General features: G+C 44.0%; 1 protein-coding gene across 1 annotated transcript in view; it reads right to left on the bottom strand.

Annotated features, from left to right (window-relative positions):
- sh3bp2 (SH3-domain binding protein 2) overlaps window positions 1-21050 on the bottom strand; it is a 120947-nt gene that overhangs the window by 52372 nt on the left and 47525 nt on the right. The window contains exons 2-3 of the mRNA XM_080182516.1: window positions 14091-14233; window positions 9936-10038 (exon numbers count right to left, since the gene is read on the bottom strand). Coding sequence (XP_080038642.1) covers window positions 9936-10038; window positions 14091-14233 — 246 coding nt within the window. The remainder of the gene's footprint in view (window positions 1-9935; window positions 10039-14090; window positions 14234-21050) is intronic.

Below are 21050 nucleotides of genomic sequence, written 5' to 3' on the forward strand. Positions count from 1 at the left end.
GAAGTGAAAACCAACATTCTGGTGTACACCTAAAGTAACAGGACGTCGTTTTTTGGAGCATAGTTTAAAGTGTGTGTGGTTGCGAACTGGGGACTATTTAAGGGCAAATACAATGTCCATTCGAGTAGACATGATGTGGATATGCCGGCGTTGGACTGGGGTAAACACAATAAAAAGTCTGACAACACCAGGTTTAAGTCCAACCGATTTATTTGATAGTAAACTCACCAGCTTTCGAGGTTACCCTCTTCGTCAGGTGACGTCGAGGGTAACCTCGAAAGCTGGTGAGTTTACTACCAAATAAATCGGTTGGACTTAAACCTGGTGTTGTCAGACTTTTTACTGCATTTGAGTACAGGCAGGATGTGAGTATTAGTGTATCGAATCTCGACAAAAGCTGAACATAGTATTTGCAACATTTTAGCCCCTGCATTCAGGACTGTTATACCTTGGTAAATCGTCAAGACTGACCCTGCAATGTGTCTGGTTTCTTGACACTGACACTGTTCAGAATCTAACGTCAATCAGACACATTTATCTAACTCCGTTACAGGCTGTATGTTATTAATGTTCTGACCCCATGTAGTTTTAATTCAGACTAAATGTTTATCTAATTTCCTGACTATATTCCACCAGGGGAGAATTTTGTGGTAATCCATTCTTGGAATATGGCAGATTCTGATTATTCTTGAGAAGGTTAGCTTGAGTCACTTTCCTGAAAATTGAATTGCTCACTGGACCATTTCAGAAGACAGTAAAATTATATTTGTATTGATGTGGGTATTGCTGGCTAGGCCCATCCTTAGTTGGCCTTGAGAAGGTGGTGGTGTCCTGCCTTACATTGAAACATAGAAACTAGAAGCAAGAGTAGGCCATTCGGCCCTTCAAGTCTGCCATTCATTTTGATCATGGCTGCTCATCGAATTCAATCTCCTGATTCCCCCCTCTTCTTGAAATACTACAGTTCCTGAGGTATAGGTACATCCACAATGCTTTTGGGGAGGGAATTCCAAGATTTTAACTCAGCGACGGTGAAGGAACGGTGGTATACTTCCAAGTCAGGTTGGTGAATGTTTTGGAGGGGAAGTTCCAGGTGGTGGTGTCCCCAGGTATCTGCTGCTCTTGTCCTTCTGGATGGTAGTGGCTGTGGATTTAATAGATGCTGCCTAAGGAATCTTCGTGAATTCCTGCAATGCATCTTGTAGATGGTACACATGCTGTCACTGTTCATCATTGAATGTTTATGGAAGGCATTGCAATCAAGTGGGCTGCTTTGTCCTTGAGTGTTGATGGAGCTGCACCCATCCAGGCAAATGAAAAGTACTCCGTCACACTTCTGACATGTGCCTTGTAGATATGATGGACAGGCTTTGGGGAGTCAGCAGCTGAGTTATTCGCTGTGGGTTTCTGAGCTTTTGACCTACTCTTGTAGCCACAGTACTTATACAGTTAGTCCAGTTCAGTTTCCGGTCAATGGTAACCCCCAGAATGTTGAGGAAATCAGTGATGGTTTAAGGGATAATAGTTAGATCATCTCATCAGCATGCTACAGTGCAGAGGGACCTGGGGGTCCTTGTGCATGAGTCGCCAAAACCCAGTCTGCAGGTGCAGCAGGTGATCAAGAAGGCGAATGGGATGCTGGCCTTTATAGCGAGGGGGGTAGAATATAAAAGCAGGGAGGCCTTGCTGCAACTGTACAGGGCACTGGTGAGGCCGCAGCTGGAGTACTGTGTGCAGTTTTGGTCGCCGCACTTGCGTAAGGATATTTTGGCCTTGGAAGGAGTGCAGAGGAGGTTCACTAGGCTGATACCAGAGATGAGGGGGTTAGACTATGAAGACAGACTAAATAGACTGGGTCTGTACTCGTTGGAGTTTAGAAGGATGAGGGGGATCTTATAGAGACGTATAAAATAATGAAAGGGATGGATAGGGTAGAGGTAGAGAGATTCTTCCCACTCAGAAAGGATAGCAGGACTAGAGGGCACAGCCTCAAGATAAGGGGGGGGGGGGGCAGTTTAGAACAGAGTTGAGGAGGAACTTCTTCACTCAAAGGGTGGTGAATCTCTGGAATTCTCTGCCCGTTGAAGTGGTGGAGGCTACCTCGCTAAATATATTTAAGTCACGGGTAGATAGGTTTTTGACAGACAAGGGAATTAGGGGTTATGGGGAGAAAGCGGGAAAGTGGAACTGATCCACTTCAGATCAGCCATGATCTTATTGAATGGCGGGGCAGGCTCGAAGGGCTAGGTGGCCTACTCCTGCTCCTATTTCTTATGTTCTTATGTTCTCATGTTGAAGATGGTCATTGCCTGCCACTTGCGTGGTACGAATGTTACTTGGCACTTGTCTGCCCAAGCGTGGACATTGTCCAAATATTGCTGCATTCAGACGTGGACTGCTTCAGTATCTCAGTCATCACAAATGGTGCCGAACATGGTGCAAACAACCACATTTCTGACCTTATGATGGAAGGAAGATCATTGGTGAAGCAGCTGAAGATGGTCGGGCCCAAGACACTACCCTGAGGAACTCCTGCAATGATGTCCTGGAGCTGAGATGATTGACCTCCAACCATAATAACCATCTTTCTTTGTGCCAGGTATGTTTCCAACCAGCGGAGAGTTTTACCCCTGTTTCCCATTGCCTAGTTTTGCGAGGGCTCCTTGATACCATTCTAAGTCAAATGCTGCCTAGGTATTGAGGGCAGTGTCTCCCAGCTCACTTCTGGTATTCAGCTCCTTTCTCCATGCGTGAACCAAGGCCGTAATGAGGTAGGGATTGAGCGACTCTGGCGGAACCCAAACTGAATGTCCAAGGGTAAGTATTGCTGAATAAGTGCTGCTTGATACCAGTACTGATGTCATCTTCTATCACTTTCTGATGACTGAGAGTGGACTGATAGGCAGTAATTGTCTGAGTTGAATTTGTCCTGTTTCTTGTGTGCAGGACATACCTGGGCAATTTTCCACATTGCCAGTTGGATGTTAGTGTTGTAGCTGTACTGGAACAGCTTGGCTAGGGTGTGGCAAGTTCTCGAGCGGAAATGTTCAGGGCTATTGATGGAATATTGTCAAGGCTTATAGCCTTTGCAGTATCCAGTACCTTCAGCCATTTTGTATATCGTGTGGAATGAATCATAAGAACATAAGAAATAGGAGCAGGAGTAGGCCATCCAGCCCTTCGAGCCTGCCCCGCCATTCAATAAGACCATGGCTGATCTGTCGCTGCTCAGTTCCACTTTCCCGCTTTCTCCCCATAACCCTCAATCCCCTCTCTTATCAAAAACCCATCAACCCGCGTCTTAAAAATATTTAGCGAGGCAGCCTCCACCACTTCAATGGGCAGAGAATTCCAGAGATTCACCACCCTTTAAGTGAAGAAGTTCCTCCTCAACTCCGTTCTAAACTGCCCCCCTTTTATCTTGAGGCTGTGCCCCCTAGTCCTACTGTCTTTTTTGAGCAGGAAGAGTCTCTCCACCTCTATTCTATCCATCCCATTCATCATCTTATAAGTCTCAATGAGATCTCCCCTCATTCTTCTAAACTCTAATGAGTACAAGCCCAGTTTATTCAGCCTCTCCTCATAGCTCAACCCCCTCAACTCCGGTATCAGCCTAGTAAACCTCCTCTGCACTCACTCCAAGGCCAAAATATCTTTGCGCAGGTGCGGCACCCAAAACTGCACACAGTACTCCAGCTGCGGCCTCACCAATGCCCTATACAGCTGCAGCAAGACCTCCCTACTTTTATATTCAATCCCCCTCGCTATGAAGGCCAGCATCCCATTCGCCTTCCTGACCACCTGCTGCACCTGCAAGCTGGGTTTTTGCGACTCATGCACAAGGACCCCGAGGTCCCTCTGCACCGTCGCCTGCTGCAGTTTTTCGCCCCGTAAGTATCGAATTGGCATCTTTGATGCCGGGGACCTCCAAGGAGCTAGAGGTGGATCAGCCATTCAGCATTTCTGGCTGAAGATTGTTGTGAGTGCTTCAGCCTTATCTTTTGCACAGATGTGCTGGGCTCCTCCATCATTGAAGATAGGATTATTTGTGGAGCCTCATCCAACAGTGAGTTGTTTAATTGTCCACCACCATTCAAGGCTGCATGTGACTAGACTGCAGAGCTTAGAAATATAGAAAATAGAATCAGGGGTAGGCCATTTAACTCTTCGAACCTGCTCCACCATTCATTATGATCATGACTGATTATCCAACTCAGTAGATTGATCCTGCTTTCCCCCCACCCTCCATATCCTTTGATCCCCTTCACCCCAAGAGCTATAAAAAAGCACGATGGCACAGTGGTTAGCCCTGCTGCCTCACATCACTAGGGACCTGTATTCGATTCCCGGCTTAGGTAACTGTGGAGTTTGTATGTTCTCCCCATGTCTGCGTGGGTTTCCTCTGGATGCTCCAGTTTCCTCCTGCAGTCCAAAGACATGCTGTTTAGGTGGATTGGCCATGCTAAATTCTCCCTCAGTGTATTTGAACAGGTGCCAGAGTGTGGCGACAAGGGGGTTGTGACTAATAATCATTAGTTCGCTTGCGCCTAATAAATAAATTATAAACTTTAACTTCTTGAATCTTAGATCTGATCTGTCAACTGTGGGATTGCTTAGCTCTGTCCATTACTTTCCGCTTATACTGTTTGGCACTCAAGTTGTTGTTTCACCAGTTTGACACTTCATTTTTAGCTGTGCCTGATGTTGCTTCTGGCATGCCCTGCTGCACTCTTCATTGAGCCACTGTTGACCTCCTGGCCTCATGGTGATGGTAAAGCAGGGGTTATGCTGGGCTGTGATGTTACTGATTTAGGTTGAGTACAATTCTGCTGCTGTTGATGGCCCATAGAGTGTCATGGATGACCAGTCTTGAGTTGCTAGATCTGTTTGAAGCTTATCCCGCTTAGCATGGTGGTAGTGCCACCAAACATGATGAATGGTATCCTCAATGTGAAGATGGGACTTCATCTTCTCAAGTGGTCTGCTAGGTCATTTTAGCGGACATTTAAAAGTCAACCATATATTGCTGTGGGTTTGGATTGCCATGTGGGCCAGACCAGGTACGGTTGCCAGAATTCCCTCCTTTGAGAGACATTAGTGAATCGAATCCCAGTTCTTGGCGCTGTGCCACCGTGCCATCCGATTACTATGTGACATTATAGTGACTTTTGTATCTTTTTCCTAACAAAAGATGGAAGAGAATATGTCTGGGGTGCCTGGGGTCCTTGATTAAGCTGGCTGCTTTTCCAAGGCTACGGAAAGTGTTAACAGAGTCAATGGGTCGGAGGCTGGTTTGAGTGATGGACTGCACTTTGTTCATGACCCTTTGTAGTTTTTGCAGTCTTGGACAGAAGAGGAGCCATACCAAGTGCAGCAAAGGTTTACCAGGCTGATGGAGGGACTGATGTATGAGGAGAAACTGACTAGAACTCCAGCGATTGTTTTCGCTGGAGTTCAGATGAATGAGGGAGGATCTCAAAGAGACTTACAAGATTCTAACAGGATTAGATAGGGTAGATGCAGGGAGGATATTTCCGATGGTGGGGGAGTCTAGAACCAGGAGTCATAATCTGAGGATTTGGGCAGACCATTTAGGATGGAGATGAGGAAATGTTTCTTTACCCAAAGAGTGGTGAGCATTATTACAGCAGGTAGTTGATGCCAAAACATTGAATATATTCAAGAGATGGCTAGATATTCACTTGGGGTGAATGGGATTAAAAGTTATGGGGAAAATGCAGGATTAAGCTATTGATGTGGATGATCAGCCATGATTGTAATGAATGGCGGAGCAAGCTCGAAAGACCAATGGCCTCCTCCTGCTCCTTTCTTTCATCTTCTGATGTGCACAACCAGAAAAAATGCTTTCTGTGGTGCATCTTTAAAAGTTGGTGAGAATCATAGCAGACATGCCAAAGTTCCTTCGTCTTCTGAGAAAGCAGAGGCATTGGTGGGCTTTCATAATTATAGTGTCAGCATGGGGGGACCAGGATAGGTTGTTGGTGATCTGGGCACCTCAAAGCTTGAAGCTCTCAACCATTTCTACTTCATACCCATCAATGTAGAAAGAGGTATGTTCTCCACTATGCTTCCTGAAGTTGATGACTATCTGTTTTGTGGACCTTGAGGGAGAGAATATTGTTATCTCATCAGTTCACCAGATTCTCTATCTCTTTCCTGTAGTCTGTCTTGTCACAGTACCAGTTTCATCAGCAAACTTGAAAATCGAGTTGGAGGGGAATTTGGCCACACAATCATAGGTTTTATATAGCTGTAACATGACTTCCCAACTCTTCAATGCCCCAGTCAATGAAGGCAAGTATGCTGTATGCCTTCTTAATCAACTTGGCCACCTGTGTTGTCACTTTTAGGGAACTGCAGACCTGCAACCCCAGATCCCTCTGCATGTTAATATTCCTAAGTGTTCTGTCATTTACAGTATAATTCAGACCTAAATTTGATCTTCCAAAATGAATCACCTTGTATTTGTCTGGATTAAACTCCATCTGCTATTTCTGTGCCCAAGTCTCCAATCTATCTATAATCCTGTTGTATCCTCTGACAATTCCTGGCACCATCAGCAACTCCACCAATCTTCACCTCATCTTGCAAACTTCCCATCCACCTTTCCTCCAAATTATCTAAGGTTCCAGCACTGATCCTTGAAGAACGCCATTAGCTACAGACCTCCATTCTGTAAAATACCCTTCCACCACTACACTCTGTCTTCTATAACCAAGCCAGTTCTGTATCCACCTAGCCAACCCATCTCGAATCCCATGTGATTTCAGTTTTTGTACCAGTCTGCCACGTGGGATCTTGTCAAATGCCTTACTAAAATCCATATAAACTACATCCACAGCCCTTCCCTCATCAATTATCTTTGTCACCTCTTCAAAAAACTCAATCAGGTTGGTGAGACATGTCCTTTCCTGTACAAAACCATGCTGCCTGTCACTAACTTGTCCATCTTCTTCCAAACTGCATATATAGGGGAATATATATATATAGGAAAATGTCACAGTAACTTAATTGCAGTGTTAACGTAAGCCTTACTTGTGACTAATAAATAAACTTCAAAAACTTTACTTTTTCATGGGCTTCAGTATCTTCTCAAAAAGCTTCCTCACCACAGACATCAGGCTCACCAGCCTATAATTTCCTGGATTATCTCTTAATAGGGGCAAATCAGAAAGTACAGAAGGAGACCCATGTGAAATATAAACAATATGGACTGATTAGGACAAATGGCTTGTTTTTCATTCATAATTCATTTTAGAATATGTGAACGGATGACATAAATAGCTTGCAGGAAACTGTAGTAACTGTATCAGATATCAAGTTGTGCCTAAGATTCTGACAACCTAATGGGTTCTCCCAAAGTTTACATAAATCTTCTAAATGGCTTATAATGGAATATTATTTGGAATTGTCACTCACTCATCACATCTCTGCTGACTACAATATGTATAAAGAACAGGAAAAAGTAGAACTTCAAATCAGATGGGATGTGTGTGCCCACGCACTGGTGCACACACACATCTGTGCAACCAGTCCAACTGAATTTATTGATGCCCACTGACAAAGGCCACACTACAATTCACATTTCATGCTCAAATCTAGTCCAAGTTAATACACATTAACACAAAATCCAGGCTCAAGGAGTACTACTTTTTCATGAAACATTAATTCAAGGCCCCATTTGCTGTCCATGGTGAACATAAGAGATCCTATGGCCACAAGGACATGGGAAGCTTCTCCTGGTGTACTGACCAATATTTATCTGTCAACCATCGCCTAAAGTAGAGGATCTAATCATTTACTTCACAGCTGTTTGTTGGAGCTTACCATGCACAAATTGGTCATTGTCTTTCCGACATACAATAGTCTCAAATACATTGTTTATTCAACCAATACCAAACTTAAAAAGCATTTTTAAATAACTTGAAATGTGATGTATAAGTACAAAGTCTCCTTTCAATACAGGAACAAGCAAATCTTAGTATCAGTAAACACTCCTTGATCTACTTCTTTTTCTACTCATTCATGAGATGTGGGCGTTGCTGCCTGGCCATCATTTATTGCCCATCTCTAATTTCTCTTGAACTGAGTGATTTGTCAGGCCATTTCAGAGGTCAGTTAAGAGTCAACCACATCACTTGGTCTAGAGGCACATGTGGGCCAGACCAGATAAGGATGGCTTACGTCCTTCCCGAAAGGACATTAGTGAGCCAGATGGGTTTTTACAACAATCGACAATGGCTTCATGGTCATCAATAGACTTCTCTAATTCCAGATTAAATTCCAGATTTATTTAATTCAAATTCCACTATCTACGATGGTGGGATTTGAACCCAGCATTACCCTGAGGCTCTGGATCCCTAGACCAGTGACAATGCCACTATACCACTGCCTCCTCTATACCTTGGCATCAGCAACCAATTTTGGGAGCAGTAATTTGCAGAGAGGTAGGAATGAGAGGAAAACAATTTATTTTGGTAGGTTCTTAAAATGAACAATTCTGACCTCGACAAAAAGGATCCTGCAACTTGAGTGAATGATGTGACATGCTGTATTGAATTTAATCTACATTGATTGTGTGTATGAGGTATAGAGGGGAAGCCACAGTCATGCTTCTACCGAGAACAGACTATCTTTAGAACAAGCATTTCCTTTATATTACATCAGAAGCTGCATCATTGAGCAGTTGCTAACAACAGCGTCTTTCAGGAACGCCTGCAATATTTTGATAATTTTGAAGTGGCAAAGCCAGCTCATTTCAGGACGTCTCTTAGGCATTGATATTCCACATCTAGCCATACTACACTATTTGTCTAATGTCACCTATTTGTAAGGCTTTCTGTGCAGTTGATAAGCTATGTATCACGCTGTTTCTAATTCACACTCTGTCCAACATGAGTGAACTCAGTACACGTAATGCTGCCAAACCTTTTAATATTTATACAGCAGTTTAACCCCTCCTGAACTGCAGAAACTAAGCAATTTGACAGCCTCCAACCACACCATCTCTCCGCCTTTGATCACCCATTACATACATCCTTCACAGTCCCACCTTCCCACAGTCAACTGAGATGTGAACATATTCTCAATTATCTGATATGATAATTCTTCACAGTGTCAAACAGCTTTTTGATCCCATGTCCAAAATTTTTATGACAATTAGTGGAAGTGTTCAAAGAAAATGAAAATAGATACAGCAGTTCTTTCATGGAGTTTTCTCATGCAATGTTCTGGAAATTAATCTTTAATTCCTTCATCCTCCTTCTTAGACTGTATCATATTAAATTAACCATTTAATCATGGCTGTGTAAAGATAGTCGTTGAAGACAAAACTTTATCCAGTTATCATCTTCCATCATGATACAACAAAAACAGTGTTGTTGACTAATTACAACAATCAATCTCCAGACATTAGGTGAAAAAAATCCCCAGTGGTGGAGAGCTTCAGTGACCATAGCTTGTAAGTCTCTGAAGAAGATCTGAAGAAGAGTCATTAAGAACTCAAAACATTGACTGTTTCTCTCTCCGTGTATGCTGCCAGACCTACTGAGTTTTCCAGTGTTTTTATTTTGGATCTCAGCATCCACAGCATTTTGCTTTTATTAATACAGATTCTAAATTACATTTTCTCCTAAGTTATTGGCAAGTCCCTACCCAATGTCACAAAATTTTGTCACCATCAGCATGCTCACATTTGTTCTCAAACTGAATTTACAGGTTCACAATGCACAATGCCCACAGAAGCAGTTTTATTTGGTTGCTTCACTCCACACATCATAAGTCACCAGGACAGCAGCAGTATCAACAAGATAAAATATGCATTCATCAGGCTAAACAAACATATTGGCCCCATCACCCATATAGGCCACAGTATGGAAGGTATGAAACAGGTAAAATCATTACTGGGTACTGACCTGTTGTAACCATTCAAGGAGAAAGCTCCCTGTGGATAAGCTGCTGTGCTGGATTTGAAGTAGTAAATACAGCCCTTGTGAATAATAACAAATCGCAGTGGCCCTGAAATCATAAATAGAATCAGTTTTAGAGCAGTAAGGACAGACCGTGGGTGAAGTAAGGAAGCTAGGCAAATTAGTGAATGGAGAAAGCAAAAATCATTTTAATAACTACAGTACATAAGAACTAGGAGCATGAGTAGGCCATCTGGTCTCTCAAGGCTGCTCTGCCATTCAGTAAAACCATGGTTGATCTTTTCATGGACTCAGCTCCACTCACCATAACCCTTAGCGTAGGATAAACAATAAACATTTATCCACCTGCATATTTATTATCCATGGCCATAAGGAGAGAAGGAAGCAGATTCAATAATAACTTTCAAAGGAAATTAGATAAATATCTGAAAAGCAAAGAGTTGTGGGACTATGTGGAAAGATTATGGGAGTATTTATTTATTAAGCTTTGCATCGTCACAGAGCCAAGCAAAGCCTTATCAGTGGTTAGACGAAACTCTTCACACCCATGTTCATGTTAATCAGCAAACATTTCTTGACAATTTAGGTCACTGGGGGAGAATTTTCCCCTCCCGCCCACCATGGGAGGGGGGGTAGGCATGCAAAGGCCCATTGACCTCGGGTGGGATTTTCCGGTTTTGGGGTGAACATGGCCGGAAAATCCCACTCATTCTTTGGATTGTACCACAGCTGCAGCCTGAATGGTCTTGGTGATCCCACTGATGATGGGTGGCTGCATAGAGGCCATAGCCAGTCCAATAACTGTTTAAAAGAGCTCTCTGTTGCCATAGGAAATCAAAGTCAGTTGGACGAGCAGATATTCACTTGCGCTGCTATAGCCTCCAGGGCTATGGGCCAAGGACTGGAAAATAGGAACTATACAATGTGGTTTCTAGTGGATGTTTTCTTCTGCCATAGGTCCTCAGCAGTTACTCCCGGGTTGAATTATATGGGGAGACATGAAGGAAGATGTACAATTGCTAGGTTGAGTAGATCATTGAATAAGAGCAGGCCTGAGTTGGAGATGACCTTTTCCAGTAGTTTGGATGTTGCAATTCCCTTCCTGATGTAGGGAACGAAGTGAGGAAATATTGCTCAGACTAGGAGCCAGAGGAAATGAGTACATTGAAGAGTAACTATGATGACGATTGGTTAGCTCAATTGGCTGATCAGCTGGTTTGTGATTCCGGGGAACAGCAGGGATTCAATTCCCATACTAGCTGAGGTTATTCAAGAAGGCCCCACCTTATGAACCTTACCCTGTGCCTGAGGTGTGGTGATCCTCAGGTTAAATCACCACCAGTCAGTTCTCCCATTCAAAGGGGAGAGCAGCCTATGGTCATCTGGGAATATGGTGGCTTTACCTTTATCTGTGATGATGCGCATTGCTGAAATGATAAATTTGGTGTGGGCAGATTGGTGCCATACTGAGATATAGTATTCTGCAGTTGACTATATAATGGCTGAGATCCTTGGGATCTTTGCCTGCGATCCCCAGTTTACTGAGAAGGTTGCTGAGGGCTTTAGTTTACTGTGCAGAAGCAGAGTGGGACTAATTGTTTGTCTCTTTCAAAGAGGTGGCACAGGCACAACGGGCTAAACAGCTATCTCCATACTGTAACAATCTTGGAAATAAATAGAAAACATGTTTCTCACCTTCTTGGTATGGGAGATTCATCACACTTCACCCCATAGGGAGGCAGAGAAATTGGAAAAACAGTTTCTTAGAGTTTCCTTGAATACTGGTTTCAGAATGACTGACAGAGAACTAGAAGCCACATTTCTTTCTGCCTTCCTGATTACAATGTGTGGTAGCAAGCTCCCAAGACAGGGGAAGGAGAGAAAATAGACCAGTGATGGAAAAAAGGATGACACAGCAAATCAACACAGCAATAGCAGTTCTTCTCTGCGCTGAATAATAGGAACTGTAGAAGCAGGAGCAGGCCACTCAGCCTTTCAAGTCTGCTCATAGATTCATACCCATTTACAGCACAGAATAAGATCATTTGGTCCACCGTGTCCATGTTGTTCAACAAAGATCTGACTGTACTACTCCCATTTTCCAGTTTTTGGCCCATAGCCCTGGAGGTTATAGCAGCACAAGTGAATATCTGTATTGTTCTTAATTGTTACAAGAGTTTCTGACTCTACTACCCTTTCAGACAGTGAGTTCCAAACTCCCACCACCCTCTTGGGTAAAAATGTTTCTCCTCACCTCACCTCTTAGTTTTCCACCTCTTACCTTAAAATCTATGTCCCCTGGTTATTGACTATTCTATTCATGAAAAACATGCCTTCCTATCCACCCTATCTATTCCCCTCATAATTCCATATAGCTCTATCAGGTCCCCTCTCAACCTTTGCTGCTCCAAGGAAGTTAGCCCCAGCCTATCCAATCTCTTCTCAAAACTCTGTCCCTCCCTGTCCCAGGCAGCATCCTGGTAAATCTCCTCTGCCCCTCTCCAGTGCAATCACATCCTTCCTTTAAAGTGGTTACCAGAACTGCAGATTGTATTCCAGCTGTGACCTAACCAGTGTTTTATACACTTCTAGCATGACTGCCCTGCCCTTGTATTCTATGTCTTGGTTGATAAGGACACGTATCCCATATGCCTTCTTTACCATCTTATCTACCTGTCCTGCCACCTTCAGAGATTTGTGGCCACGTACTTAAAGGTCCTTCTGATCATCAGTACTTTCCAGGGTCCTACCATTCATAGTGTAATCCTTTAACTTGTTAGCCCTCCCCAGTGCATTCCCTCTCACTTTTCCAGGTTGAATTCCATTTGCCACTGCTCTGTCCACCTGAACAGTCCATTGATATCCTCCCACAGTCTCCTCCTACTCTCCTCACTCTTTACCACCCTACCAATTTTTGCATCATCTGCAAACTTCTTGATCATACCTCCTATATCTAAGTTCAGACCAGAATGGGTCTAGCACCAAACCCTGTCGAAACCCAACTGCAAACAGACGTCCAGTCACAGAAATATCCCTCAACCGTCATCCTCTGCCCAGTTTCCCGACTCCTCTTCTTAGGACAGTCCTGCCATTTCGAGAATAAGTCCTTCCTAAGGCAAGGGGACCAAAGCTGCACACAAAACTCTAGCCGTGTTCTAATGTAGGATCTATGAAACTAAAGCAAGACTTTGCTACTCCCCAATAACCCCAATCACAGTTGGTCATAGCATTCATTATCCAGTTCCTGATTTCTACTCCTATTGGAAGCAGACTGTGTAGGGTGGAGGAAGGAGCAAGCTTGAGTTTGACGCACCCCAAACCCACATCTTTTGGACAACCTACAAGTATAGGCTCCTGAAGCTAAAGGACACTTTCTATATAGTGAGGGTGATGCCAAGCCTGCCAGTATCAATGGAATGGGGTTCTCCAGCCCTCAGGTCAGGAGGCATGGACAGGACTGGCAGAAGTGTACATTGTCCTCTTCCAAAAAGAATTTACCACTTAACCTCATTCATACAAATAGTGAAAAATAATTTTATTGATCAACTGATCCCTCCCATCTCATTATCTAACATTCGGATGAGATATTAAACCAAGACTCCGGCTTGCCTGCCTGCTAAGCTGAATGTAATGTATACCATGGCTAATATTGAGAAGAAAAGCATGAGAATTCTCTCCAAGTGCTGGCCATGTTTTTGCTGAATTCTCTACACATAGTTCAGAATCTGTACAAATGATCTGTACAACTCAATTGTTTTAAAAAAAACATTTTAAAGTAGTAAACCAGCCTGAAGAGTTTAAGAGAATTGGCAGGAAAAGGATTGAGGGAGATTGTCCTGGGATGTGTAGGTTAGAGGATTAGCGGGTAAAATATGGGGGTAGGGATTACGGGGGTAGGGCCTGGGTGGGATTGTGGTTGGTGCAGACTCGATGGGCCGAAGGGCCACGTTCTGCACCGCAGGGTTCTATATTCTATATAGATATATATATATATGTGTGAGGCTGGAGTGGAAGAGAGGTTAGACAATGTAAAGGAGACTGGCATTGGAAGAGGAAGACAGTCTGTTGGTTACCAGGGCAAATGTGAAAAAATAGGTTTAATAAATCCAGAACAACAATCTGTGTGACTGACAAACTTACACTTCATGATTTTCCATTGGGAACCTCCTTTTTTATGAAGGTATCCAGACTGTGTAACACCTCCTGGCATGGTGAGGAGGTTCTGAGCGCCAATCGCTCGCATTGGGACTGGCCAATTCTCCTCTATTCCAGTGGCCATTGTGCTGAAAGAAAATAACAAAAATTGCTGATTAGGCATTAAATTTACACCTTTGACAAAACTCGAAATATCAGCTCTTTACTCTCCTTACAGATGCTGCCAGACCTGCTGAGATTTTCCAGCAATTTCTCTTTTGGTTAAATTTATACCAGCCCAAACAAGACAAATCATTACTTTAAGCTATTACCGAAGCCAGGCCTGAGTGGTTGAGTGGACTTCTGTTTACATACATTTTTAGTGCCATTGTGAAAACATAGAATAGTTTTGGTCCATTCATGCCAGCTCTCTGCAAGAACAACTCACCTCGTTCCACTCCCTGAAGCCTACAGTTGTTTTTCTCCTCCAATAATTATCCATTTCTCTTCTGAAAGCTAAAATTGAATCTGCCTCCATTATACACTCAGGCAGAAAGTGACCAAAGAGGTGGATGGGGATAAGGCAGTGGACGTGGTGTATATGGATTTTAGTAAGGCGTTTGATAAGGTTCACCATGGTAGGCTTCTGCACAAAATGCAGATGTATGGGATTGGGGGTGATCTAGGGAACTGGATTAGGAATTGGCTAGCGGATAGGAGACAGAGGGCAGTGGTTGACGGTAAATATTCATCATGGAGTTCGGTTACAAGTGGTGTGCCTCAGGGATCTGTGTTGGGGCCACTGCTGTTTGTGATTTTTATTAATGATCTGGATGAGGGTATAGTTGGGTGGATCAGTAAATTTGCTGATGACACCAAAGTCGGAGGTGTGGTAGATAGTGAGGAAGGGTGTCATAGTTTGCAGGAAGACTTAGACAGGTTGCAGAGCTGGGCCGAGAGGTGGCGGATGGAGTTTAATGCAGAGAAATGTGAGGTAATTCACTTTGGTAGGAATAACAGATGTGTTGAGTATAGGGCTAACGGGAAGACTTTGAATAGTGTGGAGGAGCAGAGGGATCTAGGTGTATGTGTACATAGATCCCTGAAAGTTGGGAATCAAGTAGATAAGGTTGTTAAGAAGGCATACAGTGTCTTGGCATTTATTGGTAGGGGGATTGAATTTAGGAGTCGTAGCGTTATGTTGCAACTGTACACAACTCTGGTGCGGCCGCACTTGGAGTATTGTGTGCAGTTCTGGTCCCCACATTACAGGAAGGATGTGGAGGCTTTGGAGAGGGTGCAGAGGAGGTTTACCAGGATGTTGCCTGGTATGGAGGGGAGATCCTATGAGGAGAGGCTGAGGGATTTGAGGTTGTTTTCGCTGGAAAGAAGGTGGCTAAGAGGGGATCTTATTGAAACATATAAGATGATTAGAGGTTTAGATAGGGTGGATAGTGATAGCCTTTTTCCTCTGATGGAAAAATCTAGCACGAGGGGGCATGGCTTTAAACTAAGGGGGGGGTAGTTATAGGACAGATGTCAGGGGTAGGTTCTTTACCCAGAGGGTGGTGAGGGATTGGAATGCCCTGCCTGCTGCAGTTGTAAATGCGCCTAGTTTGGGGGCGTTTAAGAGGTCTGTGGACAGGTTTATGGACGAAAAGGGATTGGTTTAGGTTAGTGGGTCATTGTTGTTTTTTTTTAAACTGGTCGGTGCAACATCGTGGGCCGAAGGGCCTGTTCTGCGCTGTAATGTTCTATGTTCTATGCATTGCATTCCAGATCCTAACCACTCACTACATAAAGCAATTTCCCTTGTGTTGCCTTTGGTTCTTTTGCAAATCACCTTGATGTCCTCTGGTTCTTGAACCTTGATTTGATTTGATTTGATTTATTCTCACATGTATTTTGAACAGAGGGGAGTATGGTAGGATGAGAGAAGAATTGGCGAATGTTGACTGGGGGAGCGCGTTGGAAGGTAAGTCTGCTGAGGAGCAGTGGAGGATCTTTAAGGAGATCTTTCTTGGTGCTCAGCAGAAATTTATTCCGATGGTTAAAAAGGACCATAGGAGGAGAGGTAATAAGCCGTGGATAACGAAGGAGGTGAAGGAAAGTGTTAAATTAAAAGCGGAGGCGTTTAGAGTAGCTAAGAGTAGTGGGCGAGAAGAGGATTGGGAGAGGTTTACATGTCAACAAAGATTGACAAAGAAGTTGATAAAGGAGGGTAGGAGAAACTATGAAGCTGGGCTAGCGCTTAATATAAAAAAGGATAGCAAGAGTTTTTATAAATATATAAAAAGGAAGAGGCTGGCTAGGGTGAACGTTGGACCCTTAGAGGATGAGAGGGGGGACTTAGTGGTAGGGGATGGGGAAATGGCTGAGGTCTTGAATAACTTTTTTGTTTCGGTCTTCACGGAGGAAGACGTGAATAATTTGCCGGGTGTTAGCGATGGAAAGGTGGTAGGACTGGAGGGTCTTAATGACATTACTGTTACTAGAGAGGCGGTGCTCGACAGACTGGAGGGGCTGATTGTGGACAAGTCCCCAGGACCGGATGGAATGCATCCGAGGGTTCTGAAAGAAATGGCGGAGGTGATAGTGGATGCCTTGGTGGTTATTTTCCAAACGTCGCTGGATTCCGGGGAAGTGCCGGAAGATTGGAAAGCGGCTAATGTTACGCTGTTGTTTAAGAAGGGTGCCAGGCAAAAGGCAGGGAATTATAGACCGGTTAGTTTAACGTCTGTTGTAGGTAAAATGTTAGAATCCGTCATCAAGGAGGAAATAGCGAGGCATCTTGAGGGGAACTGCTTGATAGAGCAGACGCAGCACGGTTTCGTTAAGGGGAAGTCATGTCTGGCAAATTTACTGGAGTTCTATGAGGATGTGTCTAGGGCGGTGGATAGAGCAGAGCCGGTGGATGTGGTCTTTCTTGATTTTCAGAAGGCGTTTGACAAGGTACCTCATAAGAGGTTATTGCAGAAAGTAAGGGGGCATGGAGTTGGGGGTAGGGTGTTAGCGTGGATAGAGGATTGGTTGTCAAATAGGAGGCAGAGAGTGGGGGTCAATGGGTGCCATTCGGATTGGCGGTTGGTGATTAGTGGAGTGCCCCAGGGGTCGGTGCTGGGGCCTCAGCTATTTACCATTTATATAGATGATCTGGAGGAGGGAACCGAGTGTATGGTGTCGAAATTTGCTGATGACACCAAGATTGGTGGAACGGCAAATTGCGCGGAGGGTGTGGAGAGTCTACAGAAGGATCTAGATAGGCTGGGCGAATGGGCCAGGAGCTGGCAAATGGAATTTAATGTTGGCAAGTATGAGGTGGTCCACTTTGGTAGGAATAATGGTAGGAAGGATTATTACTTACGTGGCGAAAAACTGCAGTAGGCGACGGTGCAGAGGGACCTCAGGGTCCTTGTGCATGAGTCGCAAAAACCCAGCTTGCAGGTGCAGCAGGTGGTCAGGAAGGCGAATGGGATGCTGGCCTTCATAGCGAGGGGGATTGAATATAAAAGTAGGGAGGTCTTGCTGCGGCTGTATAGGGCATTGGTGAGGCCGCAGCTGGAGTACTGTGTGCAGCTTTGGGCGCCGTACTTACGCAAGGATATTTTGGCCTAGTTTATTCAGCCTCTCCTCATAGTTCAACCCCCTCAACTCCGGTATCAGCCGAGTAAACCTCCTCTGCACTCCCTCCAAGGCCAAAATATCTTTGCGCAGGTGCGGTGCCCAAAACTGCACACAGTACTCCAGCTGCGGCCTCACCAATGCCCTATACAGCTGCAGCAAGACCTCCCTACTTTTATATTCAATCCCCCTCGCTATGAAGGCCAGCATCCCATTCGCCTTCCTGACCACCTGCTGCACCTGCAAGCTGGGTTTTTGCGACTCATGCACAAGGACCCCGAGGTCCCTCTGCACCGTCGCCTGCTGCAGTTTTTCACCACGTAAGTAATAGTCCTTCCTACCATTATTCCTACCAAAGTGGACCACCTCACACTTGCCAACATTAAATTCCATTTGCCATTTCCTGGCCCATTCGCCCAGCCTATCTAGATCCTTCAGCAGACTCTCCACACCCTCCGCACAATTTGCCGTTCCCCCAATCTTGGTGTCATCAGCAAATTTTGACACCCTACACTCGGTTCCCTCCTCCAGATCATTTATATAAATGGTAAAAAGCTGAGGCCCCAGCACCAACCCCTGGGGCACTCCACTAGTCACCATCTGCCAATCCGAATAGCACCCGTTGACCCCCACTCTCTGCCTCCTATTTGACAACCAATCCTCTATCCACGCTAACACCCTACCCCCAACTCCATGTCCCTCGACCTTCTGCAATAACCTCTTGTGAGGTACTTTGTCAAACGCCTTCTGAAAATCCAGAAAGACCACATCCACCGGCTCTCCTCTATCCACTGCCCTAGACACATCCTCATAGAACTCCAGTAAATTTGTCAGACACGACTTCTCTTTAATGAAACCGTGCTGCGTCTGCTCTATCAAGCAATTCCCTTCAAGATGCCTCGCAATTTCCTCCTTAATGACGGATTCTAACATTTTACCTACCACAGACGTTAAACTAACAGGCCTATAATTCCCCGCCTTTTGCCTGGCACCCTTCTTAAACAATGGCGTAACATTAGCCGTTTTCCAATCTTCCGGCACTTCCCCGGAATCCAGCGACGTCTGGAAAATAACCACCAAGGCATCCACTATCACCTCCGCCATTTCTTTCAGAACCCTCAGATGCATTCCATCCGGTCCTGGGGACTTGTCCACAATCAGTCCCTCCAGTCTGTCGAGCACTGCCTCTCTAGTAACAATAATGTCATCGATGACTTTAAGATTGGTGGCACAGTGACAGTGAAGAAAGTTATCTCCAATTGCAATGGGATCTTGATCAATTGGGCCACTGGGCTGATGAATGGCAGATGGAGAGTAATTTAGATAAATGCGAGGTGATGCACTTTGGTAGACTCAACCAGGGCAGGACTTACTCAATTAATGGTAAGGCGTTGGGGAGAGTTACAGAACAAAGAGATCTAGGGGTACATGTTCATAGCTCCTTGAAAGTGGAATCAAAGGTGGACAGAGTGGTGAAAAAGGCATTCGGCATGCTTGGTTTCAGAACATTGAATACAGGAGTTGGAATGCCTTATTGAAGTTTTACAAGACATTGGTAAGGCCATACTTGGAATACTGTGTGAAATTCTGATCATCCTATTATAGAAAGGATATTATTAAACTAGAAAGAGTGCAGAAAAAATTTATTAGGATGCTACTGGGCCTTGATGGATTGAGTTATTAGGAGAGGCTGGATAGACTGGGACTTTTTTCTCTGGAGCATAGGAGGCTGAGGGGTGATTTATAGAGGTCTATAAAATAATGAGGGGCATAGATTAGCTAGATAGTCAGTATCTTTTCCCAGAGGTAGGAGATTGTAAAACTAGAGGGCACAGGTTTAAGGTGAGAAGGGAGAGATACAAAAGTGTCCAGAGGGGCAATTTTTTCACACAGTGGGTGGTGAGTGGCTGGAACAAGCCGTCAGAGGTAGTAGTGGAGGCAGGTACAATTTTGTCTTTTAGAAAGCATTTAGATAGTTGCATGGATACGATGGGTATAGAGGGATATGGGCCAAATGTGGGCAATTGGGATTAGTTTGGGGTGTCTATCTTGCAAGCTCTGCAGTTAGTGATATTGCAACATGAGAATGTCAGCTCAACACTGCTGTTTTTGTGGAAGATATTTATAGACTTATTCATCTCCAGTCACCTCCGCATTCTATATTCACGCCTCCTCATTTCTGAATTATAAATATCACTTCCTGCATCATAGTTAATGTGGTGGGCAGAGAACAACAAAAGTTTTCAAGGTAAACCAAAATCAAGCAGACACATTTATCTGATTTTAAGAGATGACTGTTATATGCTAAAGATTGTTAGCAATATGCGCATTTTATATAACCTTCCATTATTGCAAGCTTCAAGTTGCCTTTTGACATTCTGTTACATAGAATCACAATACAGATTAGCCAAGGTGCTAACACCTTGAGAGAGCTATCCAATTAGTCTCACTTCCCCAAAGATTTACCAGATTTCTTGAATTCAGAATTAATACAATTTATTTCAACACTTCGTTCTGTTGCAGTTCGAACTCATGACCCATCTTTGCCTAAAGCAAGTTGCTACAGACAAAACATGATAACGACCAAGCAATCCACCTTTGTGATGTCAATTGAGGGATAAATACTGACCAGGATACTGAGACAAAGTTCTTTGCTCTAAAAAATAGTATTATGGAGTCCTTTAGATCTACCTTAGAGAATAAACTGGGCCTCAGTTTAACATTTTATCTGAAAGATGGCAATTCTGACGGTGCAGCATTCCCTCAATAGTTGGTAGTATCAGCCTACATTTTCATAAGATTACAAAACAGGAGTGGGCTATTCAACTACTCGAGCCTGCTTTGCATTCAATATGATCATGGCTAATCTGATTTTGCCCTTAACTCCATTTTCCTGCCTACCCCACACTCTCCCCCCATAATCCTTGTCTTCCTTTAGATTAATATCCGGTCAAGACTTTATGTAACTCAAAATTCAATGCAATGTGGTTGAACACAAGAATTAGGAGCAGGAGTAAACCATTCAGCCTCCCAAGTCTGCTCCACCATTCAATAAGATCATGGCTGAGCTATTTGTGGCCTCAGCTCTACTTTCCTGTCTACCACTCTGATTTTCTTTTCAATCAAAGATCTATTCTTAAAAGTATTCAATGATTCAGAGAATTCCACAGAGAGAAAAAATTCTCTCATCTCAATCTTAATTTAGACGCCCCTTATAATTAAACTCTGTCTCCTAGTTTTAGTACTTCCCCAAAGTGAAACATCCTCAAAGCATCCACTCTGTCAAGACCTCTCAGGATCCTTAGTCTTGACTACATTCTGAAATGGCCTAGCAAATCACTCAGC

The sequence above is a fragment of the Carcharhinus amblyrhynchos genome, unplaced genomic scaffold (genome assembly GCF_965287045.1).
Source record: "Carcharhinus amblyrhynchos unplaced genomic scaffold, sCarAmb.v2.hapA scaffold_61, whole genome shotgun sequence".
Classification (NCBI taxonomy): domain Eukaryota; kingdom Metazoa; phylum Chordata; class Chondrichthyes; order Carcharhiniformes; family Carcharhinidae; genus Carcharhinus; species Carcharhinus amblyrhynchos.